Here is a 23,558-nt window from a genome sequence, read left to right on the forward strand (position 1 = left end):
CGCACTATTGTTTCCACTTTCAGTTCTACGCCACCGAGCAAAAAAATGTGTAAAATGAACACAAGGAAACACTGACTGCCACTCCGACAGTAGCAGATATGGGTATCTTACAGCAGCATATCCAATCCAACTGGTGGTATAGTACAGGCGGCGCAGCGGTCGCCGTTAAACGTCATGACCGAACGTGTGCATTTGAAAATAATGTAATAAACTTAATAGCACAGCTATCGTAAGTGCGGTGTTTGTAAATCGTATATATTGTTCGTCGAGGACTACCTGGGTTCGACCTCCACAGGTGACAATTAAGACCGCTGCTTAAGAGCACCCACTGTATCGAACTGTTGACACCCCTTTTCTCCCTGAGCAGATTTTCTTGCTTGCAACGACATATGAGGCAAGCGAAAAAATGCCAAATGCACCGTGTCCTGTAATATCTAAAGGGAGGGATCTCTTTATTTGGCAGGAGTCTCGGATATCTCGGCAGAGAAGGACCATCAGCTCATCGGTGCCACAGAACGCGGAGGAGGAAGCCAGAAGTTTGTTTGCCAAAGAGGTATTGACCGAATGGACTAAATCGACGCAAAATTGCGCGTCTGCCAAAAAGGTGCTTAGATGAGCACAAATAACTGGGAGTGATTGCGGGGAAGGTGAACAAAAAATTACGAAGAAATGTGAGCGCAGCAGGTCGTCGCGTCGCTCACCGCTGGACGTGTCGTTGGCAGTGCATCAAGATGTACAACACGGACTGGCACGTGATCAACTACAAGTACGAGGCGTACTCCGGAGACTTCCGCGTGCTTCCCAGGTAAGCGCCGCGCCGGCTCCGCGTTCGCGGCGTCACGCTCGCCTTCGAGGAGCCGCTCGAGTGACGCGGCCGTGCCGTCCCCACCCCTCCGCAGCAAGGGCCTGAAAACGGAGAAGCTGCCGTCCCACGTGTTCGAGGCGGACGAGGACGCCAAGGACGAGGTACGAGCTTTCGGGTCTTCCTCCCCCCCGCGGGTCTGGCCTCGACGGGCGACGGCTTCGAGAGGCCCGTTGCGAGTCCCGCGGCCTTCGGCGGGATACTCGTTCCTCGTTAACCCGAAGGTTATCTGGCAACTGTGAACGGTCTTGACCGCTGGATCTGCGCCTATTAAGTGGAACTGGAGTCGGCCCTGCTATAAATAGCCGAGACCGAGCTCTCGGCCGGATATGGGCGCGTTTAGAAAGAGAGCTTTGTAACGTCAAGGAAAACACAGCAGCTGTGTGATGTGGTCGAGATCCTACACCCCGCTGTACACACGTCATCCTCACTGGGACATTTAATTCTGCCACGTTACCGTGACGTTTTGCATTTAAAGCAAAGTTTTTTTTTTTTTTTTTTTAAATTTTAACCCATTATTATTATTATTATTATTATTATTTTATTTTATTTTGTCTAGATGGACGCTATACACAGAGCAAAACTTTAATCTATTTTCAGGCTGCGGAGCACCGAGTCGCTGACCATGTGAACATCGCGCTGCAGCAGAAATAGTGCAACTTTTGCAGTTATATTTACAGCATGATTATTTGAAATATGAACTGTTCGAAGATACTTGCATTTAGTCGGAATATTTCCTCAGTTTTAAAAGATGCAACTCTCCTCATGGTTGCAAAATTAAAGGCAAAGCATTATGCAGGAAGTTATTAACAGAGATAAATGCATAAACCAAGAAACATGCGAAAAGTAAGTCTTTTACATATAATGACACATTTTCTAAACTGACCCAGACTTAAGTCTGCGCATTACACATTGGTGTTTAGATTGTTGCACAATAGGAAAATTGCAGAATTTGGCTACGCGTTACACCCAAGATTTCACAATAGGTGTTCTGGGATGAGGTGCTGGTTCGAGGATAGGAGGTAGAGGGCAGCCGACCTCCGGACCCCAAGGCTGCGTGCACCTGGGGAGGGTCAGATGTCTGGGGGTGGTGCGGTCCTTCTGATTAGATTAGAGAGCCCAGTTCGAGGAAGGCATCAGCACTACTGGACAGACACGAGTTCCAGAGCTCAGCTTCAGCCGGACAACAGCCGCCAGCGAGGCAAAGCCGCCCAGCTGTCAGTGGGCTTCACCCAACAGCTGGAACAGGTGTTTTAAAAAAATAAGTACATTTATGCTAGTAAACAAGTCTGACTTGTCCTTTATATTTCTGCTCTCAAGAGAGTTATTATATTAAATATAATTTATTAGCTAGTTGCAATAACCAAGAAGCCACTTATGAATAAAAAATGCACATACAAGCTTATTGGAAGGATATTCATTCAACTATTCAACACATTCTCTTTCTATATACCTGTTAAATCAGGACCCACATTCTACACATTTGGTAAGAAAATGAATGTTGCTATGATCCACATCAGAAGCTCACTTCACAAATACGTGGTTGACTCAAATGCCCAACTAGCTTCCGCTCAGCAAGTTAACGTTCGACCTCCATCGTAGTTCCAACGGATTTTAAAAGATTTGGCTCACGTTTTTTTGGAGCTTGCTGGGCAGTGCAACGTGGCTACTGGCTCCTCACCGTACGGACCAAACTGGATTTGGTAGTCTGTTCGTAACTGTTTGTAAAATCTAATGTACTTTTTTACCGCTAAGTCACTATCAATAAAATCTTATTGTTGTGAACTAGAACAAACCACCTAAGTGAATTAAGTATTAGCGAGAGCAAAGGTGTATCCTTAATTTTACATTCATACCATTAAAATGGTGAGTTTTATAAATAATTATTTGCTTTGCTGATGGAAAGTAAATCCTTACAACAAGATCTGTGCACAGTAGATCTATACCCTATTATTGCGGTTATACTGTAGAATGATTTTTAATAACCCTTTTCATACTTGCCCATACCTGTATTAAAAAAAAAAAAAAAAAAAACTTTTCGCCACCACTGGATTTTTTTCTTGCAAGACTTTTCGTATTACGACTTACAGGACGTTAAATCATACCTGACTGAGTGATATGAGAACAGGTAGCTAAGCTCTTTGGATTGGGGAACTCCGCTGCGGGGAATGCACTTCGCGAGAGTGAGAGGGAGATGGGGAAGTGAACGAAAGTGCAGGCATTCAGGTGTGTATGAGGTGCGGCGATGCGTCGGAGAGATGAGTAACGCTTTTCCATCTCCGCTAGGACTCCTCTTCGCTGTGCTCCCAGAAAGGAGGCATCATGAAGCAGGGCTGGTTGCAGAAGGCCAACATCAACAGCAGCCTCTCTGTTTCCATGCGGGTGAGCGCTTTCCCTCTGCGTCGCTGTGCTCGGCAGAGCTTCTTCCTTTACTGTGCCCACCCCTCCTTTTTACTAAAACCTTTTATTCAGCGTTACGCCCATCCTCATTACCCAGGCGCTCGATGTCCAGATATTCCCTTTAAGGATTCGCGCCGCTCGCCACCGTACGAGGACTCCTTCCCCGGTTATTTGAAGCGTTCGGCCCTCGGCTTCGCCGGATCCGGGGCGGGGCGCGTCTCGGAGCGTACGGATCAAGTTCTTCCACCCGCTCAGATGAGCAACTAGCTCAAGGCGGTCAACACGCACGTAGCTGTACACGTGGGCTGGCGACGCTGGTAACGCACGCCGTGTCGCCCCCGTTTCTCACGCGCACAGCTTTATTTTCGGTTTAGACCTTGCTTGGTAAGAGAAGCAGTGCTGCCATGATGTACAGTATGGTACGCAATCTCTTCTCCTAGTTATTTCTGGTGTTGCATCGTATTCAAAATAGTCTCTCCGGCAGTCGATGCGTGCTTTGTCGCATTTCCGTGTCCCAATTTGATATTCAAACGCCCGCGCGAGTGAGAGATAAGCTGTTAAAAGTTAGTTTTGTGCCGCAGCTTCCTTGCGACTGTGGAGATTGTCATCAGACTTGCGCTTTACTGGCGGAATGTTGTGACACACCTTCAGTCGTGTCAAACTGTACCGGTAGCGGCGCCTTGTGAAACAGGGGTGTTTGATTTCATAAGGGGGATTTGTTGGAGAATAACATATGAACGCTATGTGAAGTTAGAATAGTCTTATGACTGGGCGTGTGTGTGTGCGTGTGTGTGTGTTGGGACATTTCGCTGAAGTTGCGCTAGTCCGAGAACGTGCGTTAAAATTTCCGCCGTGAGAAACGATGGCAATATTTGGGCGTTGGACATACGGGCTAATTTTCAAGAATGAATGTGATTTAAATGCTCGGGGGGAGGGCATTTTTGTGTTGGCTGTTCGTCCTCTTCTACTGTACTGTAATTACCTTAGGGTTACACACGTGGTGTGCCCAGCAATACCTGTGACATCAGTGTTGTTTAGGTTAGAAGAACGGCAAAGTGAGAGGAGTTGAGCACTTTGTGTATAATTTGGGACTTGAGCCCGACTAACAACCGCTTACCGCATATTGGAAGCCTCCCCAGGAAGAGAGAGGCTGCGTGTAAAGCTTTGAGAGTTGGAACTCGTTGATGGAAACTGTGATGTTGTTCAAAGTTCTCATGCCTCCCGACAGCATCGTGGCCGTGCTGCGACTGTCTAAAGCCCAGATCGTGCTCATCCGGCAGCTGTGGATGCCCAGGGCCTCCTGCCAGGATTCAAGAGGGTTGGAAAGTTCATCAGCTAAAGTGAACATTTATGGATTTCGCCCGCTTCCAAGCGTGCGGCTTTTAGCGGCATGTCTCGCGGGTTCAGAGAGCAGACTCATTTCCTCCGGAGTTTGGCGCGGCTTGTTCTGACAGTCCACCCGCTTGTAAGCTTGTAACTTGTGTCTGCAGGTTTTCAAGCGGCGGTACTTCTACCTGTCTCAGCTGCCCGACGGCTCCTACATTCTCAACTCGTATAAGGATGAGAAGAACTGCAAAGAAACCAAAGGATCCATCTACTTGGACTCATGCATAGACGTCGTGCAGGTACGCTGACGCTCGGCCTAGAAGATCCCACCTTCGCCGGTGGATGTTTAAGTTGAAGCAGAGATTTACCGCTGCAAAGTAAAGTCTCACCACCACATGGACGTCTTTGCTGCCACCTGGAGCGAATCAGTCTGTGGACTAATGAAGCATTTCTGATTTCTTACAGGGCATCGTTTTGCCTGCTGTTAAATGACAGGTGGAAAATTTTTGAAACTGTTCATTCTTGGTGCAAAAAAGGAAGTGTGTGTGGGGTAAAAAAAAAAAAAAAAAAAAAAAACGGGAACTAACTTTTCAGAAGAAACTTAAACAAACAGTCCCACAGCTGTGATGGATTACAGCCCAGTAATACATTAGGACTGGGTTGTGTCCAATACAGTAGCATATTAGCATATTTTGGAAAACATTCTTCAGTACTACACATATTTTGGACATGGTTTGTGACATAACTTTACTCCCAGTCAAAAACAGTTCTGGCTTATTAAGAAGCCACACTAAAACGTAGCTCTTCCTCCCGCGAGCACGGGAGACGTTTAACCGCCTTTCCGAATGGAAGCGACAGTTGAGCGTGCGCAGAGGTGACTGACTCCCGGTTCGGGCCGCCCTTGTCCACCAGTGCCCCAAGATTCGTCGGAATTGCTTCGAGTTGAAGATGCAGGACCGCTACAGCCACTTCCTGGCTGCGGACGGCGAGACGGAGATGGAGGATTGGGTGTGCACGCTGAAACAGGCCCTGCAGAGCAGCACGGAGGGCAGCCAGGACCGCCGAAACGGGGGAGAACCGCTGGACTCGGCCCTCGGTACGCTTGCACGATCGCCCCGTTCCGTAGCGCTGCTCTAACCCGTCACGGACATGTACCTCCAAAACACCAAAAATATGGACTAATAGCCCCACCTGCACCCACCCATGCAAGGTTCTCTGAAACAAACCATGGAAAAACCCTTCAAAAGATGAATTGTCCTAAATTGGAGACATAACATAATTACCGCTTTTTTGAAACCTGTTGTGTGTTTCTGAGCCCCAAATCAGACACCCATTTATGCTAAAATATCATCAAAGCCTATCAAAATGGGCCCAGTTACTTCAATAACTTTAGTTACCGTAATGCAACATAGCAAAGCAGTTTCCCTTACTTAATTTCCTTGGTATACTCTATGTCTGTCTCCCGTTGAGCTCTTTCGTAGATGTTCTCAACTGTACGCTTAAATGCTGACAAACAAAACACACGTACATATGATGCACAGTGTTTTACACCTTAATTCAGTAAAGACAAAAGAAATCACTCTCTCACACACACACACACACACACACACACACACACACACACACACACTGTTGTGAACCGCTCGTCCCATACGGGGTTGCGGGGAACCGGAGCCTACCCGGCAACACAGGGCGTAGGGCTGGAGGGGGAGGGGACACACCCAGGATGGGACGCCAGTCCGCCGCAAGGCACCCCAAGCGGGACTCGAACCCCAGACCCGCTGGAGAGCAGGACCCGGTCAAACCCACCGCCCCCCCCCCTCCCCAAAGAAATCAACAAAACCAATGCAAATGAATTCCTGCTCACCAAACAAGTTGATACGATATAAAGGGAACTGCAATTACCAATTAGGGCCCACGATCGCAGTGACTGTGACAGGTGAAAGCAGCACCCGAGCGCTAACGGGGGGTCATGCAGCACGAGCCAAACTATAACTAAGTGGAACGTGTGACACGATGCCTGCTGCGCTCGACTGTCGCGAGACGCTAAAACCGAATTCGCTCTTCGTAAATTCAGATTTTTTAGACATTGCGGTAGGAGTATTGAATTAAACCGTTTGTAAACTCAAGCTCTCGTCTCTCGAATAGGTGTATGTTGGGGATGACTCTTTCTGTGGGCATGCCTTTTCATTTCCGATACACCCAGCTCCGCGTCTCTAACCGGAACGCGTGCGGGACGTAGTCGTGTATCGTAAAGCCTCTCTGTTTTGAAACAAGTGGGGGGGTGCACTTCGTGCCTTTACAAGAGAGATGTTACCTAGACGCCCCTTCCGCCAGGTTTGCGCGCAGGCACGTCTTCCGCTCCGATGGCAGGAAGCGGCTCCGACAGTAAGGCTGCGAGCTTCTGGCTCACCGTGTCACGTGGGTTTACTTGTGGCGCGCTCACATACTTCAAATACTTCAAAGATGAACGCAAAACCGATCCCCCTAAGACCTGCAGGGGCAAGACGTGCCCTGCCGGCTACCGCGTCGTCATTGGGATGCGAATCCAATACGCTGGGTACCCTTCTGCGGGACGTGCGTCAGTAGGCTCGTCATTAACGTGTACCGTTCCCATCGTTCTTCAGAAAGTGACCGGTTTCGCTTCGCTCATGGCGGCATCTGCTGCCCGATGACCCATTCGTTCATTGAGCCGCGCCGGCCGGAGTGGCCGAGTTCGGTCCAGGAGACCGCAGCTTCGCGGTCAGCGGTCGTGTCGCGTGGGCTCCTTGCGCAGCTTGCGTACTGCGGGCGACTGCATCGATCGACCGTATCGTCCGCCTTCCGAAGCACTGATTGTTCGCGATTGCAGGACGTTTTTTTTGAACTTCTGAACTCGTTTCCTAGCTCTTGAAAACAGAGGCTGTGCTGTGGGTGTGTTTGCCCGCCTGCGCTGTTGTTTAATATACAAGTTTGTGTGCGTGTGTGTGTCCGTCTCTGAGTATACGTGTGGCAGCTCATGTCTTTTTCGTACGCCACGTACAGTTTTTCTCAGCAAGAGGTCTTAGTGGGCGGATTGTATCTCCCTGGCATTCATTCGATTAAATTTCTGGCCATATGTTTTAGATCTCTATAAATTCTGGAGGGTTGAAGAGCCCCCCTGGGAGTTCGCCCGACCGAGAACCTCGCCCTGGACACAAAGAAAGGGGGAAGCTGAACCCGAGATCGAAAGCGCTCTTTCATTCAGACTCGAAGCTTACCTCAGATCAATAAATCGTCACGCCAAAATTTGTGCTGCAGAACTTGGCCTAGACATGTAACTGTAGCCCAGAAATGAGTAACGCAACTCTGCAGGAAGTCTGAAGACGCGCTGCTCGACCAGACGCGTGTCCCACAGACCGCTAACATTCTCATGTACTGTTCACCTTTTTTACACTGGGAGTTGCAGTAACAGGCAGAGATATATTGTCAGTTTTACCCAGATTCAGCCTGCTTTGGATCCAAAGGGCGCAGGTTCTATCCCCACCTCCGGTTGTAGTGCCTGCGAGCAAGATACTTACCGTAGAATTACCTAGCCTGTATAAATGGGTAAATAGTTGTAAGCTTGTAACTGTAATGATCGGGAACCTTAACGCTGTAAGTCGCTTTGGATAAAAACGTCAGCTAAATGAACAAATGTAATGGGAATGTAAACTACTAGTGTGAACAGCGTTATTGCGGAGGTTATGGATTTCAGAAGATCATCGGTTCGAATATGGTTGAGTTGGTGGATCATTTAGCTCCTTCTAGAAATTGATGAACATGTCCGTCTTTGCCCTCGAGGATCCGTGGCGGGGCTGTTCCCTCCAGCTCCACAAGATGAGTAGGTATAAGTACGGTATATATGGTCTCATTGTGCTGGTTCCGTGTCCGGTAAGAAAAATTACAAGCGGTATAATTGGGTAAATCGATGTAAGTAGCTTGGCGTAGAAGCCTGACATTAAAGTATTCTTGAACAAAGATGTCAGCTAAATGGATAAATGTAAGCGCAGCAGGACCCTGGAAGGTAGCGCAGGCCTCCAGGACGGATGTTTAAAAGGCCGCTGTCCATGGCGGCAGGGCTGCGCGCACCGGGGCTGAGAGCGGCACTGGGAGTGCGAGTTTGGCCTCCGCCTGTTGTGATCTGTGTCGTTTTTGTGTCATTCTGGCACTCGCTTCATCCTCTCCATCCCTATGCGTATCTCCCGTACAGATGATGACAGCAGCAGCCAGGGGAAGGCGGAGAACATGCTGGAGAGCCTGGGACGGAGCCTACACCCTGAGCTCATGAAGGTAACACATGCCAGGTCGTCTTAGTGCGGTTTTATTTTTTTAGATAGATAATCATAATTTGCATCCACAGAAGGCTAACGGAAGATATTTCACTGAGTTTAAGACCTTTACAGATAGACCATTAAATGTAAATTAGCGCATAGTGCTCAGAGTTCCCTCTTTGTAAGAGGATTCAGGTTCGAATCCCACTGATGCACCCTTGAGCAAGGTACTTAACCTGAATCGCTCCAGTAAAAATGACCCAGCTGTGTAGAACTGTAAGTAGATTAATATAGAGACCTAACAGTGGAAGGAGGAGTCATCCAGCTCAGCAGGTTCTCCAAACGAGGCCCCTTGGTGAATCCTATTGATACTTTTGAATTTTCTCGGAAATAATCCCTTCTTTTGAGTTAGAGAAGTTTCGGTCAGGAGGGTTCGGGAAGCGGTGATACATACAGAACGAAAACAATCAAAGCCAAAACGGGTAACATTTTCACCTCCGTTTTTCGTCTAGGCTGATAACGTTGATTGCCTCTTGTGGAATAAGGACGGGGGGGTGTTTTTCTTCGAACATGAGTCATGCCTTTTGCAGATACCTCTACCCGGTGCGGTGGTAGAGCTCGGCTGAGCCTCTTTGCTCCTTTCCTCGTCTTTACCGCCGCTTTCCATCCAAGACTGATGCAATGAAGCCTTAAATGGTTAAGAAACTGCATGTCAAAGCCCTGGACTTTGCCTTTTAGCCAAAGTACATGCCCTGCGTTTCTTCATAAAATCCCCAGCGATCCAGATGGATGTCAGTCACTCTGGAACAAAGTGATCCTAAGAAAATGGCCAAGAATAATGCATTACGTGAAGGTTTATTTCTTCTATCTGCCAATGTACAGTATGCGAGAGAAACAGACCAGCTCAATAAAATGAACAGGAACGAAGGGCGACACAAGCTCTTCACGCTGGACCCCGAAACTCAGGTGAAAGTTCTTTTCGGTATTTATCTTGAAACCTGCTTTTTTAATGTCTCATAATTTATTGTTCTGTGTTGTGTTTTTTTTTTTTGTGTTGCGTTTCAACCAGTGCTTATATACACTTTTACCTTTCTGTGTGGAGTATACGGTGGGAGGTGGGTTGCATGTGCTGTAGAGGCGGTTGTAAGGCAGCATTTGGACTTAAGGTGATAGTCACATATGTATAAGAACTGATGCAGGGAGATGGATGAGCAGTTGTGAAAATGAGTTTCCGAAGTGGCTGATGGGTAATAACAGCCGCTCCCCCTCCTCCCCACCCAGAGGCTGGACTTCTCGGGCATCGAGCCGGACGTGAAGCCCTTCGAAGAGCGCTTCGGCCGCCGCGTCCTGGTCAGCTGCCACGACCTGACGTTCGCGCTGCAAGGCTGCGTCAGCGAGAGCGACGACGGGGTGCCCACCAACGTACGTCGGCGTGCCTCTCGGCATAGATGCTGCTATTTCCTAGCGTCAACCGATTGCCGAGGTGTAGCACGGAGAAGTGATACGGTGTTATTTACTGTGGCACAAAGGTTAACTTGGTATTGAGTGAGGTGACAAGTGACGATTCCACTGACGTGCTCAGTAAGAGCTTTGTACAGTATCCCGTATGCGAAATACGGTATATAACAGTGTAACATAAAAGTAGAGTCTTCCCCCTCCTTATGGAGGTAATTGGCTCCTGAAAACCCCTTTGTACGCCAAATCTGTATACATCAAACATGAAATCACCATTAGTTTCAGAGGTAAAACATTTTTTACGTGTTCCTGAGCCCCGAAAGGGACACAGTTTATGCAAAAATATCACCGAATCTCATTAAAATGAACACGATGAGGTCAACAGCGAACATTAATTATCATGATACAGCATTACAAGGCAGTTCCCCTTCCTTAATGTCTCTGTAACACTATATGACTGTCTGCTTGCACTCATTCAGCTCTTTTGTAGCCTTTATGCACCGTATGCTTAACAAAAGCCCACAAACAAAACACACACATGTATATATGATGCTCAGGGTTTATATATTAATGCAACAAAGAGCAACAGTAAAGACAAAAGAAATCAATGACGGCAGTGGCAATGAATTCCCTTTTCACCAAACACGCTGATATGGTTTGGAGAGGCCACACGGAGGGCACGATTGCTGAGGTTATAAGCGGTTCAACTAGCAAACGAGCTGCTTGAGAACTTAATGCACTTCACGGTGTCTCTAGTCTTGTGCCCCCAGGCTGTTAGGAGGTGTGCGACGTCCGGGTTCGGTCTCATACAACCCCGATTCCGAAAACGTTGGGACAGTATGGAAAATGCTAATAAAACAGTAAGGGGTGATTTGTACATTTATTTTGACTTGTATTCAAACAAAAACAGTATAAAGATGAGGTATTTCATGTTTTACCTTATCGATTGCATTGTTTTTGGAGATGCACATTTATTCTAAAATTGATGCCCGCAACACGTTCCGAAGAAGTCGGGACGGTCGAGCGTTTACCCGTGTGTAATATCACCATCTCTTTTTAGGTGTTTGGGCACAGAAGACACCCGTTGGTTAAGTTTGGAATTGGGGTTGAAAATGCAAAAAAAAAAGCTTTATAGATTGAAGTAGGGGTTTTAAATAAAATGTGTAACCTTGAGCTCTTGTAAACAAAATGCTGAGATCTCTGGGGACGGCAGTGTTAAAATAATGAGTTAAATTTTAGGAAAATAACGATTAAGTACTCAATGTAAGCCCAGTGGGGGTGCGGTGGCGCAGTGGGTTGGACCGCAGTCCTGCTCTCCAGTGGGTCTGGGGTTCGAGTCCCGCTTGGGGTGCCTTGCGGCGGACTGGCGTCCCGTCCTGGGTGTGTCCCCTCCCCCTCCGGCCTTATGCCCTGTGTTACCGGGTAGGCTCCGGTTCCCCGTGACCCCGTAAGGGACAAGCGGTTCTGAAAATGTGTGTGTGTGTGTGTGTGTGTGTGTGTGTGTAAGCCCAGTTGACGTAACGGGAGTCTGCACTAGTGCAGCAGAATCAGCTCTTAATGGATATGAAGAATTAGAACGGCAGTTGAATTATGTTTACCGAGATCCATCGGGCTCCCGAACCAAATAAATGAGTATAGACGGCTGATCAGAACTTCCAGTATATCGCTGAGTTGTGTAGTACTTCAGTGGTGTTTCACAAAGTGCTGCTACCATACATTGCTTGGAATAGAAGCATTGCTTTTTAAGCATCGAGTTAAGTTAATGAATCCTTGATGCCAGGAGGTTGCTTTCCTCTGATGAAGAAAGCCTTCCTGGCAGCACCAGGGCTGCCGAAGCTTTAGGTGCTTTTTCGGTCAGGATCGCCTAGTCTGGACGTGAAGCCGGCGACGACTGTCTTCATGCTCGCTGGAACTTTCTGCAGAGGACCCCTGTGCCACAGTTCAGCGGTGTACAGGAAAGTGTGAGTGCTTGACCGGTGCTCTGGCTCGCACACGTCCAGGTGGAACCGTTTTTCATCAGCCTCGCGCTGTTCGACCTGTCCAAGAGTTGCAAGATCTCGGCCGACTTCCACGTGGACCTGAACCCCCCTTGCGTGCGCGAGATGCTGGCCGAGAGCTCGGCCCAGGCTACGGCGGAGCCCGGCGCCGCCGGGGGATCCTGCAACGGCCTTCCCGTCCTGCAGAGGGCCACGCCGTCCCTGCTGCGCTTCCCCACGCAGGTAGGTGTACCTCCGCCCGCGCTGCGTGCGACACGCGTCCCCATGAACCCGTGTGAACTTCCTCGCGCTCGTATAAGCACCACTGGCTGTGTCACCTGTGCTGCCTCGCATGGCTGAATGACCCCCACCGGGTGCAGGAGGTGGAGTGTGTGCAGAGGTGAGCCCGCGGGTAGCGTCTCCCTGCTCCCATTTCCTGTGCCGGTGACACTGTAGCTCGCACCTGCGGGAAATACATGGCAGGAAAGCGGTACGAAGCAAATCGCCGGCGTACTGGAATGTGCATTGAAGTGCCTTATAGAGGCTTTATGCATACCTTTCTCTCCCTGCCCCCAGGGGATCTTTTCGGTGACCGACCCCCATGCAGATATCTTCCTGGTGGCCCGAGTTGAGAAAGTGCTGCAGAACGGCATCACTCACTGCGCCGAGCCCTACATGAAGACCTCCGACATCAGCAAGGTCTGCAGCCCCGCACGCGCATTAAAAGGCTTTAATAGACACATTCGCACTTTCGCTTAGCAAAATAATGATGAAGAGCAAATGATGATGATTTAACGGAACGCAACAATGACCAACGTCATCAACAAAAACGACGATGATAATGCAGGTCGTCCACGATTTGTAACGGTGTTCTGTTCTGGTGACCAAACCTGAAAATCCGCTTACAGTTCATATAATATTCACGTAATGCGAGTCAGTATAAACAATCAATATGCATGAATACTATGTTGTATAACAGGACTTTTCACTACACTTTTCACTAATTTCACTAATTCCTTTTAATACTAATATTTAAAAAAAAAAAATGTACATACAACAAAGTATTATTTGTAATACTTTCGTGCTACGGTGGGTTGGACCGGGTCCTGCTCTCCAGTGGGTCTAGGGTTCGAGTCCCGCTTGGGGTGTCTTGCGATGGACTGGCGTCCCGTCCTGGGTGTGTCCCCTCCCCCTCCAGCCTTGTGCCCTGAGTTGCCAGGATAGGCTCCGGCTCCCCGCGACCCTATATGGGACAAGCAGTTCAGATAACTTTTGCGCTACACTGTTATTTTCACTTTCGTTTCAAAATCTGTTTCCCGTTTTTTTTTTTTTTTCCCCCAGCACCACCACAACACTGAAGTTTTTTTTTCATTTGCTGGCTATTTTAATGAAAAAGTAACGTGCAGGAAATCGCAAAGAAAAACTCTTTTTAAACCAAAAGCAGTCGCAGCTAGTCACCCGAAGACTGACTGAGCACATTACAAACACACACACACACACACACACACTTTCAGACCCTTTGTCCCATACGGCGTCGCAGTGAGCCAGAGCCTAACCCGGCAACACAGGGCGTAAGGCCGGAGGGGGAGGGGACACACCGAGGACGGGACGCCAGTCCGTCACAAGGCACCCCAAGCGGGACTCGAACCCCAGACCCGCCAGAGAGCGGGCACAGGCCAAATCCGCTGCATCACCGCACCCCTGGCTAATATTATCATACGACAAATTATATTATTTGTAGTCCTAAGGTTGGCAGGACGTCCATCGTAAATCGACAGTGTTAGAACTCGATGACCACCTGTGATAGATTGTTGTATTTGCTAAAGTTGTTTATGAACTGAACATCTTAAAGCTTCTCTTGCAATTCACTGCGCTTCTAAAGCATCGTTCTGTGTTATGTGTAAAAAGACGGAGCCAGTTTTGCTGGATAATCTTGTCCTCAGACTGATGACCTTTCAAAGGCCACTTAATAAATGCCGGCTGTAGTCACCCCACAGTGTTTCTTGCAAGAGAAGGTCCTCCTTGCTCACAAGCGCCAGCTCTCTTCGCTCTTTTTTGGGGGAGCAGCTGAGAGCTGCATCCAGCACCCGGTGTCGCGGAGTGTGTATCCTGCGCCGTTCAGCGCTCCGTGCGTTCACGTCTTTCCCGCAGAATTCCCAGAAGGTGCTCAAGGCGGCCAGGCTCACCTGCCAGCGTCTCGGCAAGTACAGGATGCCGTTTGCCTGGGCGGCCAAGTGAGTGTGCTCCGCCGTACCCTTGGCCCGAGAGGGTCGACGTTTCCATGGGATTCGCTCACATCTCACCGAAAAACCGGGCTTAACCCCACCCGTGCTTCCACAAGGTTTTTGACAAAGGGTATATGTTGCCTCGCATTCTGTGCTTCCAGGATAGGGTCCGTACCACTATGACCCTGCACTGGACAAATTGTGCTTGATAATGGATAGATTAATCTTCTAAATGAGTATTTTGAACACGCCTAAGCTGGTAATATAAAAAACTATATATCTGGGCTTGATGAATCTGTGCTTTGGAGGTGTCAATAACATTTGTCTTTGGTTGGGGTCAGGATTAGGGTTAGGGTGAGTACATAGTCCACTCCATCACTGCATTTGTGTTTGTACATCTGTTTTTATAGTATATTCCTGCCATAAATTTATATTTATAACAAGTGATTTTTGTTCCCTTTCGTTCAGAGTGATACATAGCAGTCAACCTGTAATCTGTACCTTTAGGTGTGTAACAGTACACCTGTAATTCAGACAGGTGTTCAAAGACGCCCAGGGCAGCTTGGATATGGATGGGAAGTTCTCGCCGCTTTATCGTCAGGACAGCAGCAAGATCTCCACCGAAGACCTCATCAAACTGCTGGCAGAGAGCAAAAAGTGGGTGTGGTTCAGTTTTTTTTTTTTTTTTTTTTTTCAGTGCAGAAGGTGTGTGTGTGTGTGTGTGTGTGTGTGTGTGTGTGTGTGTGTGTGTGTGTGTGTGTGTGTGTGTGGGAGGCACGCTGCTGATGCTGAGACTCTGTGTCTGTTTCCTGCCCTCCGATCCTCAGGCCTGAGAAAAGCAGATTGCAGACCATCCCTGGGCAGCTGAATGTCACCATCGAGTGTGTTCCCCCCGACTTATCAAGTACGTACTGGCTGAGGGGAAAGAAATTGTCCGCTATTTATTTAGGTTCATAAGCAGGATCTTTCAGCTTTCAAAAACTGGTGTTTTTTACCTTTTTTTTTTTTTTTTTAAGTGTTCTATAGCACCCCTTTTTTTCTTTTATCACGTTAATATGTATATATATATAAATTATAATGATGTAGAGGAGTGCAACAAAAGCATTTATTTGTGAACATCATTAGTTTCATATATTGATGCAAGACGACTTGCCGTTTCCAGCGAGCGGCGGACTTTGTGTTGGTACTGTCTGACTATAGGCACGCTAGGAAGCAGAAACCCTGCACCTCCTAGCCCTCTCCATGCTGAGGACCACAGCTGAGCCCCACAATATCAGGCTAAATATCTGTCACAGTAAATCTTAAATTACCTGGGAGGACTTTGTTAGCTATAAATAAGAATAAGGTTCCAGTGATTTTTATCAACCACGTCTTTTATTTTCCTTGTTGATGGGTATGGTTGTGATGTTTCGTGAAATGCTGCATACGTTTGGCTGTATTTTTGCATTTTTTTTTTTTTTTTTCCATGTACAGGCTTTCCTCGCTTAACACCTTTTATTCGCTTCCCTGAAAATGTGGCATTGGGCAAAAAATGGCTAAACAAAAAGCATTTGGCATTATAACCTATGGAGAAAATGACAATGTGTTCCCAGCCCCTCCACCTATTATACCCATTTACACACCCAAAAACACCACGAAGGCCCTAAAAGATACTTTTCAAGCATTTGTCATTGCTTAATTCTAATGAAATCTTAATTATGTATAATTAAGATTTCACATTCCGTACTGGTACACTACTATTTCAAACTGTGGAAATCATGGTAACAGTCACAGATAACAATATGCTGACCTTTAATTCTTATTAAAGATGAAACGAGAAGATTGTGTCACTCTGGCTGTGGTTTCCATGTCTCGGTTTCTCCCTCGGAAATGTTCGCAAAGCAGTTGGCTGGAGGGCATTAGAATGGAAAAAAAATGTTGTTGCATGGGAAAACAAATGGTAAAACCACCAGGCGTAATAAAAAGAAAACATAAGGCAAGGGAAGCCTGTATTTCTCACTCCTCTGTGCTCCTGTATATGGAATGATCTCCAATAGCGAACTTACCGTTTCTCGGTTCGCTCCTGTCGGGACCCAGATTCGGTCACCTCCTCTTACGTACCCGTGAGACCCTTCGAGGAGCCTTGCGAGAGGGTCTCTGCGGAAACGGAGGAGTTTGTCCCTGATGAAGCCCGGTTCCACTCCCCCTTCACCGTCTACAAGCACCACCTGTATGTCTATCCGCTGCAGCTCAAGTACGACAACCAGAAGACCTTTGCCAAGGTAGAGCCGCGTAAACCTCTCGAAACGCATTTCGGTTTATCCCCCTTCCCACACTGTTGCCTGCAGGCCATTAATAGAATTAACAAGGATATATGAGAATAATTCAATTCGCTCGGCTGTACTTTGCCCAGCGGGAAATACCTCAGATTTTGGGTTCGGTTTTATCTGGTGCGGTGCGGGGTGCTGTCGGCTTGGCCGTCAAGAGGCAAAAGGAGTAAAATTGTTTTGTTACTGCGGAGTACGTGGCCCTAGCAACTTAATGTTAGAGCGCTGTGTTTTCAGCTGGGGCCTTACTCATCTTTTTCTACATGGTTGGCCTTTACTGCTAAATTATGCATTATATCCACGTGAAATGAACCGTTATTCTCATATATCCTGAATGACGAATGGCATGGCAGAACAGCGGGTAGCACTGGTGCCTCCCAGTACTTCGGGTTGTGCATTCGTGCGAGGGTTCGATTCTCACTCAGTCTGTGTGGAGTTTGCATGGGTATCCTCTGGGTGCTCTGGTTTTCTCCCATGTGAGACTCTCTGTGTGTGGTTGCTCTGCAATAGACTCGAACCGTGTTCTCGGTATACTCTATCTCACACTCTGTTTCCAGGATAGGCTCCAAAACACGGTGACCCTGCATACAGTGTAGCCTATAATGGATGAATGAATAAGGAATTTATGTGTCATATCTGGGGGGGCGCGGTGGGTTGGACCGTGGTCCTGCTCTCCAGTGGGTTTGGGGTTCGAGTCCCACTTGGGGTGCCTTGCGGCGGACTGGCATCCCATCCTGGGTGTGTCCCCTCCCCCTCCGGCCTTACGCCCTGTGTTGCTGGGTTAGGCTCCGGCCCCCTGCAACCCCGTATGGGACAAGCGGTTCAGAAAGCGTGTGTGTGTGTGTGTGTGTGTGTGTGTGTGTGTGTGTGTGTGTGTGTGTGTGTCATATCTGGATTGCATTAGTAATGCATAAGATCACAACATTATCCAGTCATTGTCCGAAGGAGGGTTTTAATTCAAATGGAGCATCTGGGAACATTAATATTAATGTTTCGTACTGAAAGTTTGTTTTCATATTAGGTTTTCTGGGATTTTAAGCATTTTATTGATTATTCCCATTGGGTGACTCAACTGCTGGTATGGCGTGAGGTCACGCTCCTCACGTTTGCTCGTCATGTCTTCACAGGCACGGAACATCGCCGTGTGCATGCAGTTCCGCGATTCGGACGACGAGGGCGCCGCCCCGCTGAAGGTGAGCCCTGCGAGTTTCGTGGCAGGATCGCAAAGCTCTGCTCTCCATTCGGCCGCTGTGGCACAGCTCACCCATTTAAAAAAAGGGCGGGGGGGGAGGAGGGAAAATGCTATAAAAGGTGGTCATTACATTTGGCAGCAGGAGGTAATGAACGCCTCCCCGTGTCTTCAGACAGCTTGCGTATCGTAAAAACAGATCCAAATACCTGTGGGCGGAAAACTAGAGGGGGGGGGGGAAACTACTCGCGAGTTATTTTTTCCATCAGACGGAACAAAAATGGACAAAAGCGGCCGGCAGCAGTTTTCGGGGTGAATGAGGCAGCTTCTGCTGCGAGAGCAAGAAGAACGCAGCGTGTCTCTGTGGCCTGGGAGAGCCTCCCGCCTTTACGTAACGCAGACGTCCGAGAAGAAGCAGGGCAAGGCGGGATGCCGAGGGCAGTACCCAGAGGAGCCCGTCGCCACATGGCACGGGACGCCCGCAATTCCAGGGCTTGCGTAGCGTGTCCCGAGTCTCTCTTTAGCAAAGGACCCGAACCCGAGCCCTACGCGTCGTCCCCCGGCCCGAACTTGCACGCTTTTCTCCACCGGGTGCCGCGCTCCCGTAGAATCTTCAGCTCACGTTTGAGCCGCAGATGAGGTCCGTATAAATGCATCAAAACAAATGACCTAATGGGGGGTGAGCTGCTGTTTTTTTTTTTTTTTTTTCCCCCCCCGCCACATTCCACCGAGCCAAGTGCCCTCACCGCTGGTTCTTCCTCTTCCGACCGCTCTGCCCCATCCCGCGCTGCCCAGCGCTGCCTGTGTTTTGGCCCGGGTCGCCGCTTCCCGGGCTGCAGCTCGCAAATCCACATCACATGCACGGCCTCGGGGAAGTCAGCTGATCTCCCGGCTCGCGCCGCTGCCTCCGCCGCGTACCGTTTACCAGAACAGAAGCCTTGGCACTTCATCCATTCCTTCTTTCAGCTGATCCTTCTCCAAGGTGACTCACAGCGTTAGGGTTTTACACTCAAATCACGGTGAGTAGGTACTAGAGTAGGAGCGGGGGATTCGAACCTAGGTCCTTCCGATAGCGACATGGCGTCTCCGGCGATCTCTAACGACTACGCTACCTGCTGCCCCCTTTACGTTTCTGCTGTGTTTGCAGACGCTCGTGTTCAAAGCCGCTTGTGACGTGTGCGGTTTTCCGCTTTTACCACTTGTACCTGTCAAAAGCAGGGTAATTTACTGAGGCGAGGCGGGTCGGGTGTAGCTGGCTCACTCCGGGGAACAGAAGTTCCACCGTCTGTCCTTCAGCCCAAACCAATATGCACTACATCTCCTGCTGCCCTGCTGCATTGCCCAAGTGTGCTGGTGCCAGGTATATATATGTGTGTGTGTGTGTGTGTGTGTGTGTGTGTGTTGCACTTTCTATGAGATGGAGAGATGTATTCCATGCTGCATGCATGTGTATGTTTGCTTGGTGTCTTACTGGTACGGTGTGTCTTTGAGTTCAGCGATGACCATGTTTTCTGTTTACATCTCCAGCAAAAGCTTCCTTGTCAAGAGCGTGTTGTGTGACGTGGGGTAACTAGGCTGGCGGTGACACCTCCTGGAGTCGTGTCCCCTGCCAGGAGATTGTGCGGGTCGCGACTGCTGAGGAACGCTGGTCCCCTGTTGACGTGATCTCCACAAACCACGCGGTCCGTTTCTCTCGCAGTGTATCTACGGCAAGCCGGGGGAGACGCTCTTCGCGGGCGGCGCCTACGTAGCTGTGCTCCATCACAACCAGAGCCCCGAGTTTTACGACGAGGTGCGTGGCGTCTCCGTACCGTCCCTCGCGTCCTTCCTCCCGCTCGGTTTCCCTCGGACGTCACCCGGACCCGCTCCTTGCGAGTTAATCATTTCTTAATCCTTTAAGTCCTTTCGGCCAAATCTCTCTGCGAGATTACGTTGATCGTGATTGTTTGAGGACCACGGAGCCTCATGTTGTTCTTGAGAACGTGATTTTGAGGGTGAAGCGAGGTGCCCGCAGCAGAGATGGTCTCACGCGGAGGAGGGGTCCTCTCCTTTATTTTCCTTAACCGCCCCCTCCCACCTAACCATAGGTGCCCCGTGTCGGTTTTGTAGCCAGATGTGGACTAATGCAATTATTTTCCATCCGCCTCGGCGAACTGATCCTTTCGGATACCTGGACACCAGAAATAACAGTGACGGCTCTCGCTGAACACTGCACCGGCACTTGATTTTTTAGCCACGTCTCTTCGCTCCTTTTCAGGGACATTTAAGCCAGTCCCTGGACTCAAATGTATTTACAGCTCAAAATGTATAATTTTTTTAATGTAATTGTTGCATTTTAGGCCAATACGGCATCCTGTGCAATAGAAAGGAAAGCATTTCCGGGGAGACTGGACCGTAGATGCTCATTTACTCTCGGCAGCTGTGAGAAAATCACGAGGACAAAGTGTTGTGTCTCACGGGCCATGATGTTACTTGGAGATGAGTCATAGCTCCTGACTCGCCACATGTTCTCCTCCATCACTTCCTGTCCAGCACGCCCCCTTGTGGACACACGTTTCGAAAATTGTTTTCCCAGCCTGCAAGATCAATTTTAACCTCTCGTGACCTTAGAAGACCTTTAAAAAGGCATTTGTTGCCTGTCTGAGTATTTTTGCCGATTCGGCGTCACGCGAGCCAACTGTAATAGCTGTAATATTTAAAAATATAACATAGCTGTAATATTCCATGTTCTTTTGCTCACATGTCTGCTGTAACTGCTTTAACGGGCATTGCATGTGTGTGTTTGCAGGTTAAAATTGAGCTTCCTGTCCATGTCCACAACAAGCACCACATCCTTTTTACTTTCTACCACATCAGCTGTGACTTCAGCACTAAGAAGAAGGATGGGGTTGAGTCTCTGGGTAGGGCCCAGGTCACCTTCTTTGGCGCGTGTGTGTGTGTGTGTGTGTGTGTGTGTGTGTGTGTGTGTGTGTGTGTGTGTGTGTGTGTGTGTCCCTGCATGCTTAAAGGTCCTCTTGCCCCTTAGTGGGATACTGCTGGGCTCCCCTGCTGAAGGACGGCCGCCTGCAGTCTGTGGAGCTCCAGCTGCCCGTTTCGGCCAACCTGCCCGCTGGATACCTGAACGACAAAAGCCAGGATGGCCGGAAGGTAGGCCTTTGGTTCCAGCTCCTCCTTCGCTCCAGGTTGTAGGTACCGTGCAAGGAACCTAACTGGGCTTCTCCGTGGAGTTGCCGTGCCAACGGCCAGGTCAGTTCTTCACTGTCCTGCATAGGGGCAGCTGGTAGCGTGATGGTTAGAGCTGCTTCCTTTGGACCCAAAGGTTGCAGGTTCGAATCTCACCTCCTGCTGTAGTACCTTCGAGCAGGTTACCTACTGTAAATTTGCTCCAGTAGAATTACCCAGCTGTACAAAGGGGTAAATAATTGTAAGTTCATTTTAAGTCACTTTGGAGAAAAGTGTCAGATAAACGTAAATGACAGAAATGTAGTTGTCTGGTTTTCCACCACATTCCTGGATGACTGTCTGTAGTAGTTCTCTGCAATTCTGATGGATTTAACGCATATCACTCAATGTAGGTAATATGTACTATGTTTTATAGAAGTACCCTATACAGTGTTAAATGTTGTTATATTATGTAAGTATTATATAGAGTATTTCACAGTATTATTATAATTTCATTACAACATAGTATTAGTCGAGTTTTGCTGTGATTTGCTCGTCTGAGTTTTGCTGTTCTCTCTTGCTAATGCTTTACCTGTCTTTAATGTTTTAGTCCTCTCCAGACATCAAGTGGGTGGAAAATGCCAAACCTCTGTTCAAAATGAGAAGCCATGTGGTATCAACAATACATACTCAGGTACCAGTGCTGTACACTGCAGTTAACTGCTGATGCCATGATGTGTGGCGCAGTAGGTGGGTGTTAACTCAAACAAATACCGTACTAACAAAGAGCTTTGTAGCAGTTACAGTGAACTTTACTGCTTGTAGAAGTGAACTTCAAGGGGTAGGTAGTGACTCGAGCTACTGCCTTCGCACCCAAAGGTCACAGGTTTGAGTCCCACCTCTGGTTGTAGTACCCTTGAGCAAAGTACTTGCCCTAAAATTGCTCCAGTAAAATCACTCAGAAATGGATAAATAATTGTGACTACTTTAGCATTATAAGCCACTTTGGAGAAAAGCATGAGCTAAATGGATAAATGTAACTTCTAAATGGACTTTAGATAGCAGCGTAGGTTGTTTTGTTGTACCTTTTAAAGCAAATACAGGCGGTCCTGGCGTTCACTCCGACAGCTCCATCGCCACTCTGTTTTTTCAGATTCTTTTATACTGTTCTGTATGAACCTAGGGATATTTAAACAGTTAACATGTATGAATGCTTCATTGTATAGCAGGATTTTAACTAATTTCACACATTATTCATGTTAAAATAATACTAGTGTAGCACAATGATATTAATAGAGTACATAATTATAAAATTAAATAAAGTACAGGTAATTATTTATAAATATTGATGTTAGTTCCATACTGTATTCTGTACTGAATAGTTAAGAAAATGCAATCGCTGCGAAACACAATAATGCCGTTCTTGGGACTCTGATGTCTTTCTTTGCCGGTCGCAGGATCCACACCTTCACAGGTTCTTCCAGCACTGCCAGATGATGAGAGCCGGCTCCGAGGACAGCCCGGCGGAGCTCATCAAGTATCTCAAGGTACGATGGGTTTGGGCGCAGCGTGCTTCATTATGGCTGATGATTCTGTGTGCAGATCCTCGTTGTTATGGTCATTCAGGGAGCTTTCGGTGCTCTGCGCTGACATTTTCGCTTCAGAGCACTTGAAGGACTCTAGAAATTACTTCTCTGTGTGCTTGTTGTCTGCATGACCCCACCATCCGTTAACTGGAAGATGACTCCCGAGGGTATAGGAAAGTAAAATGAATCGACTCTTGTTTGTTGCTTTTGGGTGTTCTTCCCTTATTTGTGTGGGTTTCCTCTGGGCGCTCCCGTTTCCTCCCGCAGTCGCCGTTGTTTCAGGTGAATTGCTGACCCTGCTTTGTCCTTTGTGTGCACGTGTGCGCGTGTATGTGTGTGTGTGGGATCAAACTCTGATGCGCTGGTGTGCTCTCCATACCCTGTCTCACACCCTAAACTTCTGGGATAGGGCCACTGGGGCGCCGCACTGGACAACCAATTAATGGAAGTGGGGGGTTTTCATACTGTAATTGTTTGTCCTCTAATAAGGTATAATGTGTACGAGAGGGTGTTCTCTCGCCCTCCTGACCACCCCTGCCTCTCTGTCCTCTCTCTCCACAGTGCCTGCATGCAATGGAAACCCACGTCATAATCAAGTTTCTTCCCACGGTGCTGGTGCAGCTTTTTGAAGTTCTCACCGCATCTTCGAAGGAGGCGCAAGAGATCGCCGTCAACGCCACACGGTTCGTTTTCCAGGCCTCTTATTGGCTGTACCCCAGCAGTCACGTCATTGAGCAGTTCCAAGCCCTGTACACCAGTGCACATAAGTAGATGTATGTGGAGAGCTATGGAGGACATAA

The 23,558-nt window shown here is 48.3% G+C and overlaps 1 protein-coding gene across 2 annotated transcripts in view; it reads left to right on the top strand.

Annotated features, from left to right (window-relative positions):
- The window catches only part of dock11 (dedicator of cytokinesis 11), a 66,788-nt gene that overhangs the window by 5,718 nt on the left and 37,512 nt on the right, over positions 1-23,558 (top strand). For both annotated transcript variants that reach the window (XM_029257390.1, XM_029257391.1), the window contains exons 3-24: positions 464-553; positions 723-805; positions 900-966; positions 3,149-3,244; positions 4,753-4,887; positions 5,501-5,684; positions 8,799-8,878; positions 9,742-9,825; positions 10,141-10,281; positions 12,315-12,533; positions 12,867-12,989; positions 14,442-14,524; positions 15,050-15,172; positions 15,343-15,419; positions 16,592-16,776; positions 17,949-18,014; positions 19,710-19,802; positions 20,799-20,910; positions 21,036-21,157; positions 21,783-21,866; positions 22,630-22,719; positions 23,320-23,441. In XM_029257390.1, the coding sequence (XP_029113223.1) occupies positions 464-553; positions 723-805; positions 900-966; positions 3,149-3,244; positions 4,753-4,887; positions 5,501-5,684; positions 8,799-8,878; positions 9,742-9,825; positions 10,141-10,281; positions 12,315-12,533; positions 12,867-12,989; positions 14,442-14,524; positions 15,050-15,172; positions 15,343-15,419; positions 16,592-16,776; positions 17,949-18,014; positions 19,710-19,802; positions 20,799-20,910; positions 21,036-21,157; positions 21,783-21,866; positions 22,630-22,719; positions 23,320-23,441 (2,459 nt within the window). The remainder of the gene's footprint in view (positions 1-463; positions 554-722; positions 806-899; positions 967-3,148; positions 3,245-4,752; positions 4,888-5,500; positions 5,685-8,798; positions 8,879-9,741; positions 9,826-10,140; positions 10,282-12,314; positions 12,534-12,866; positions 12,990-14,441; positions 14,525-15,049; positions 15,173-15,342; positions 15,420-16,591; positions 16,777-17,948; positions 18,015-19,709; positions 19,803-20,798; positions 20,911-21,035; positions 21,158-21,782; positions 21,867-22,629; positions 22,720-23,319; positions 23,442-23,558) is intronic.

Source organism: Scleropages formosus, chromosome 13, assembly GCF_900964775.1.
Source record: "Scleropages formosus chromosome 13, fSclFor1.1, whole genome shotgun sequence".
Lineage (NCBI taxonomy): Eukaryota > Metazoa > Chordata > Actinopteri > Osteoglossiformes > Osteoglossidae > Scleropages > Scleropages formosus.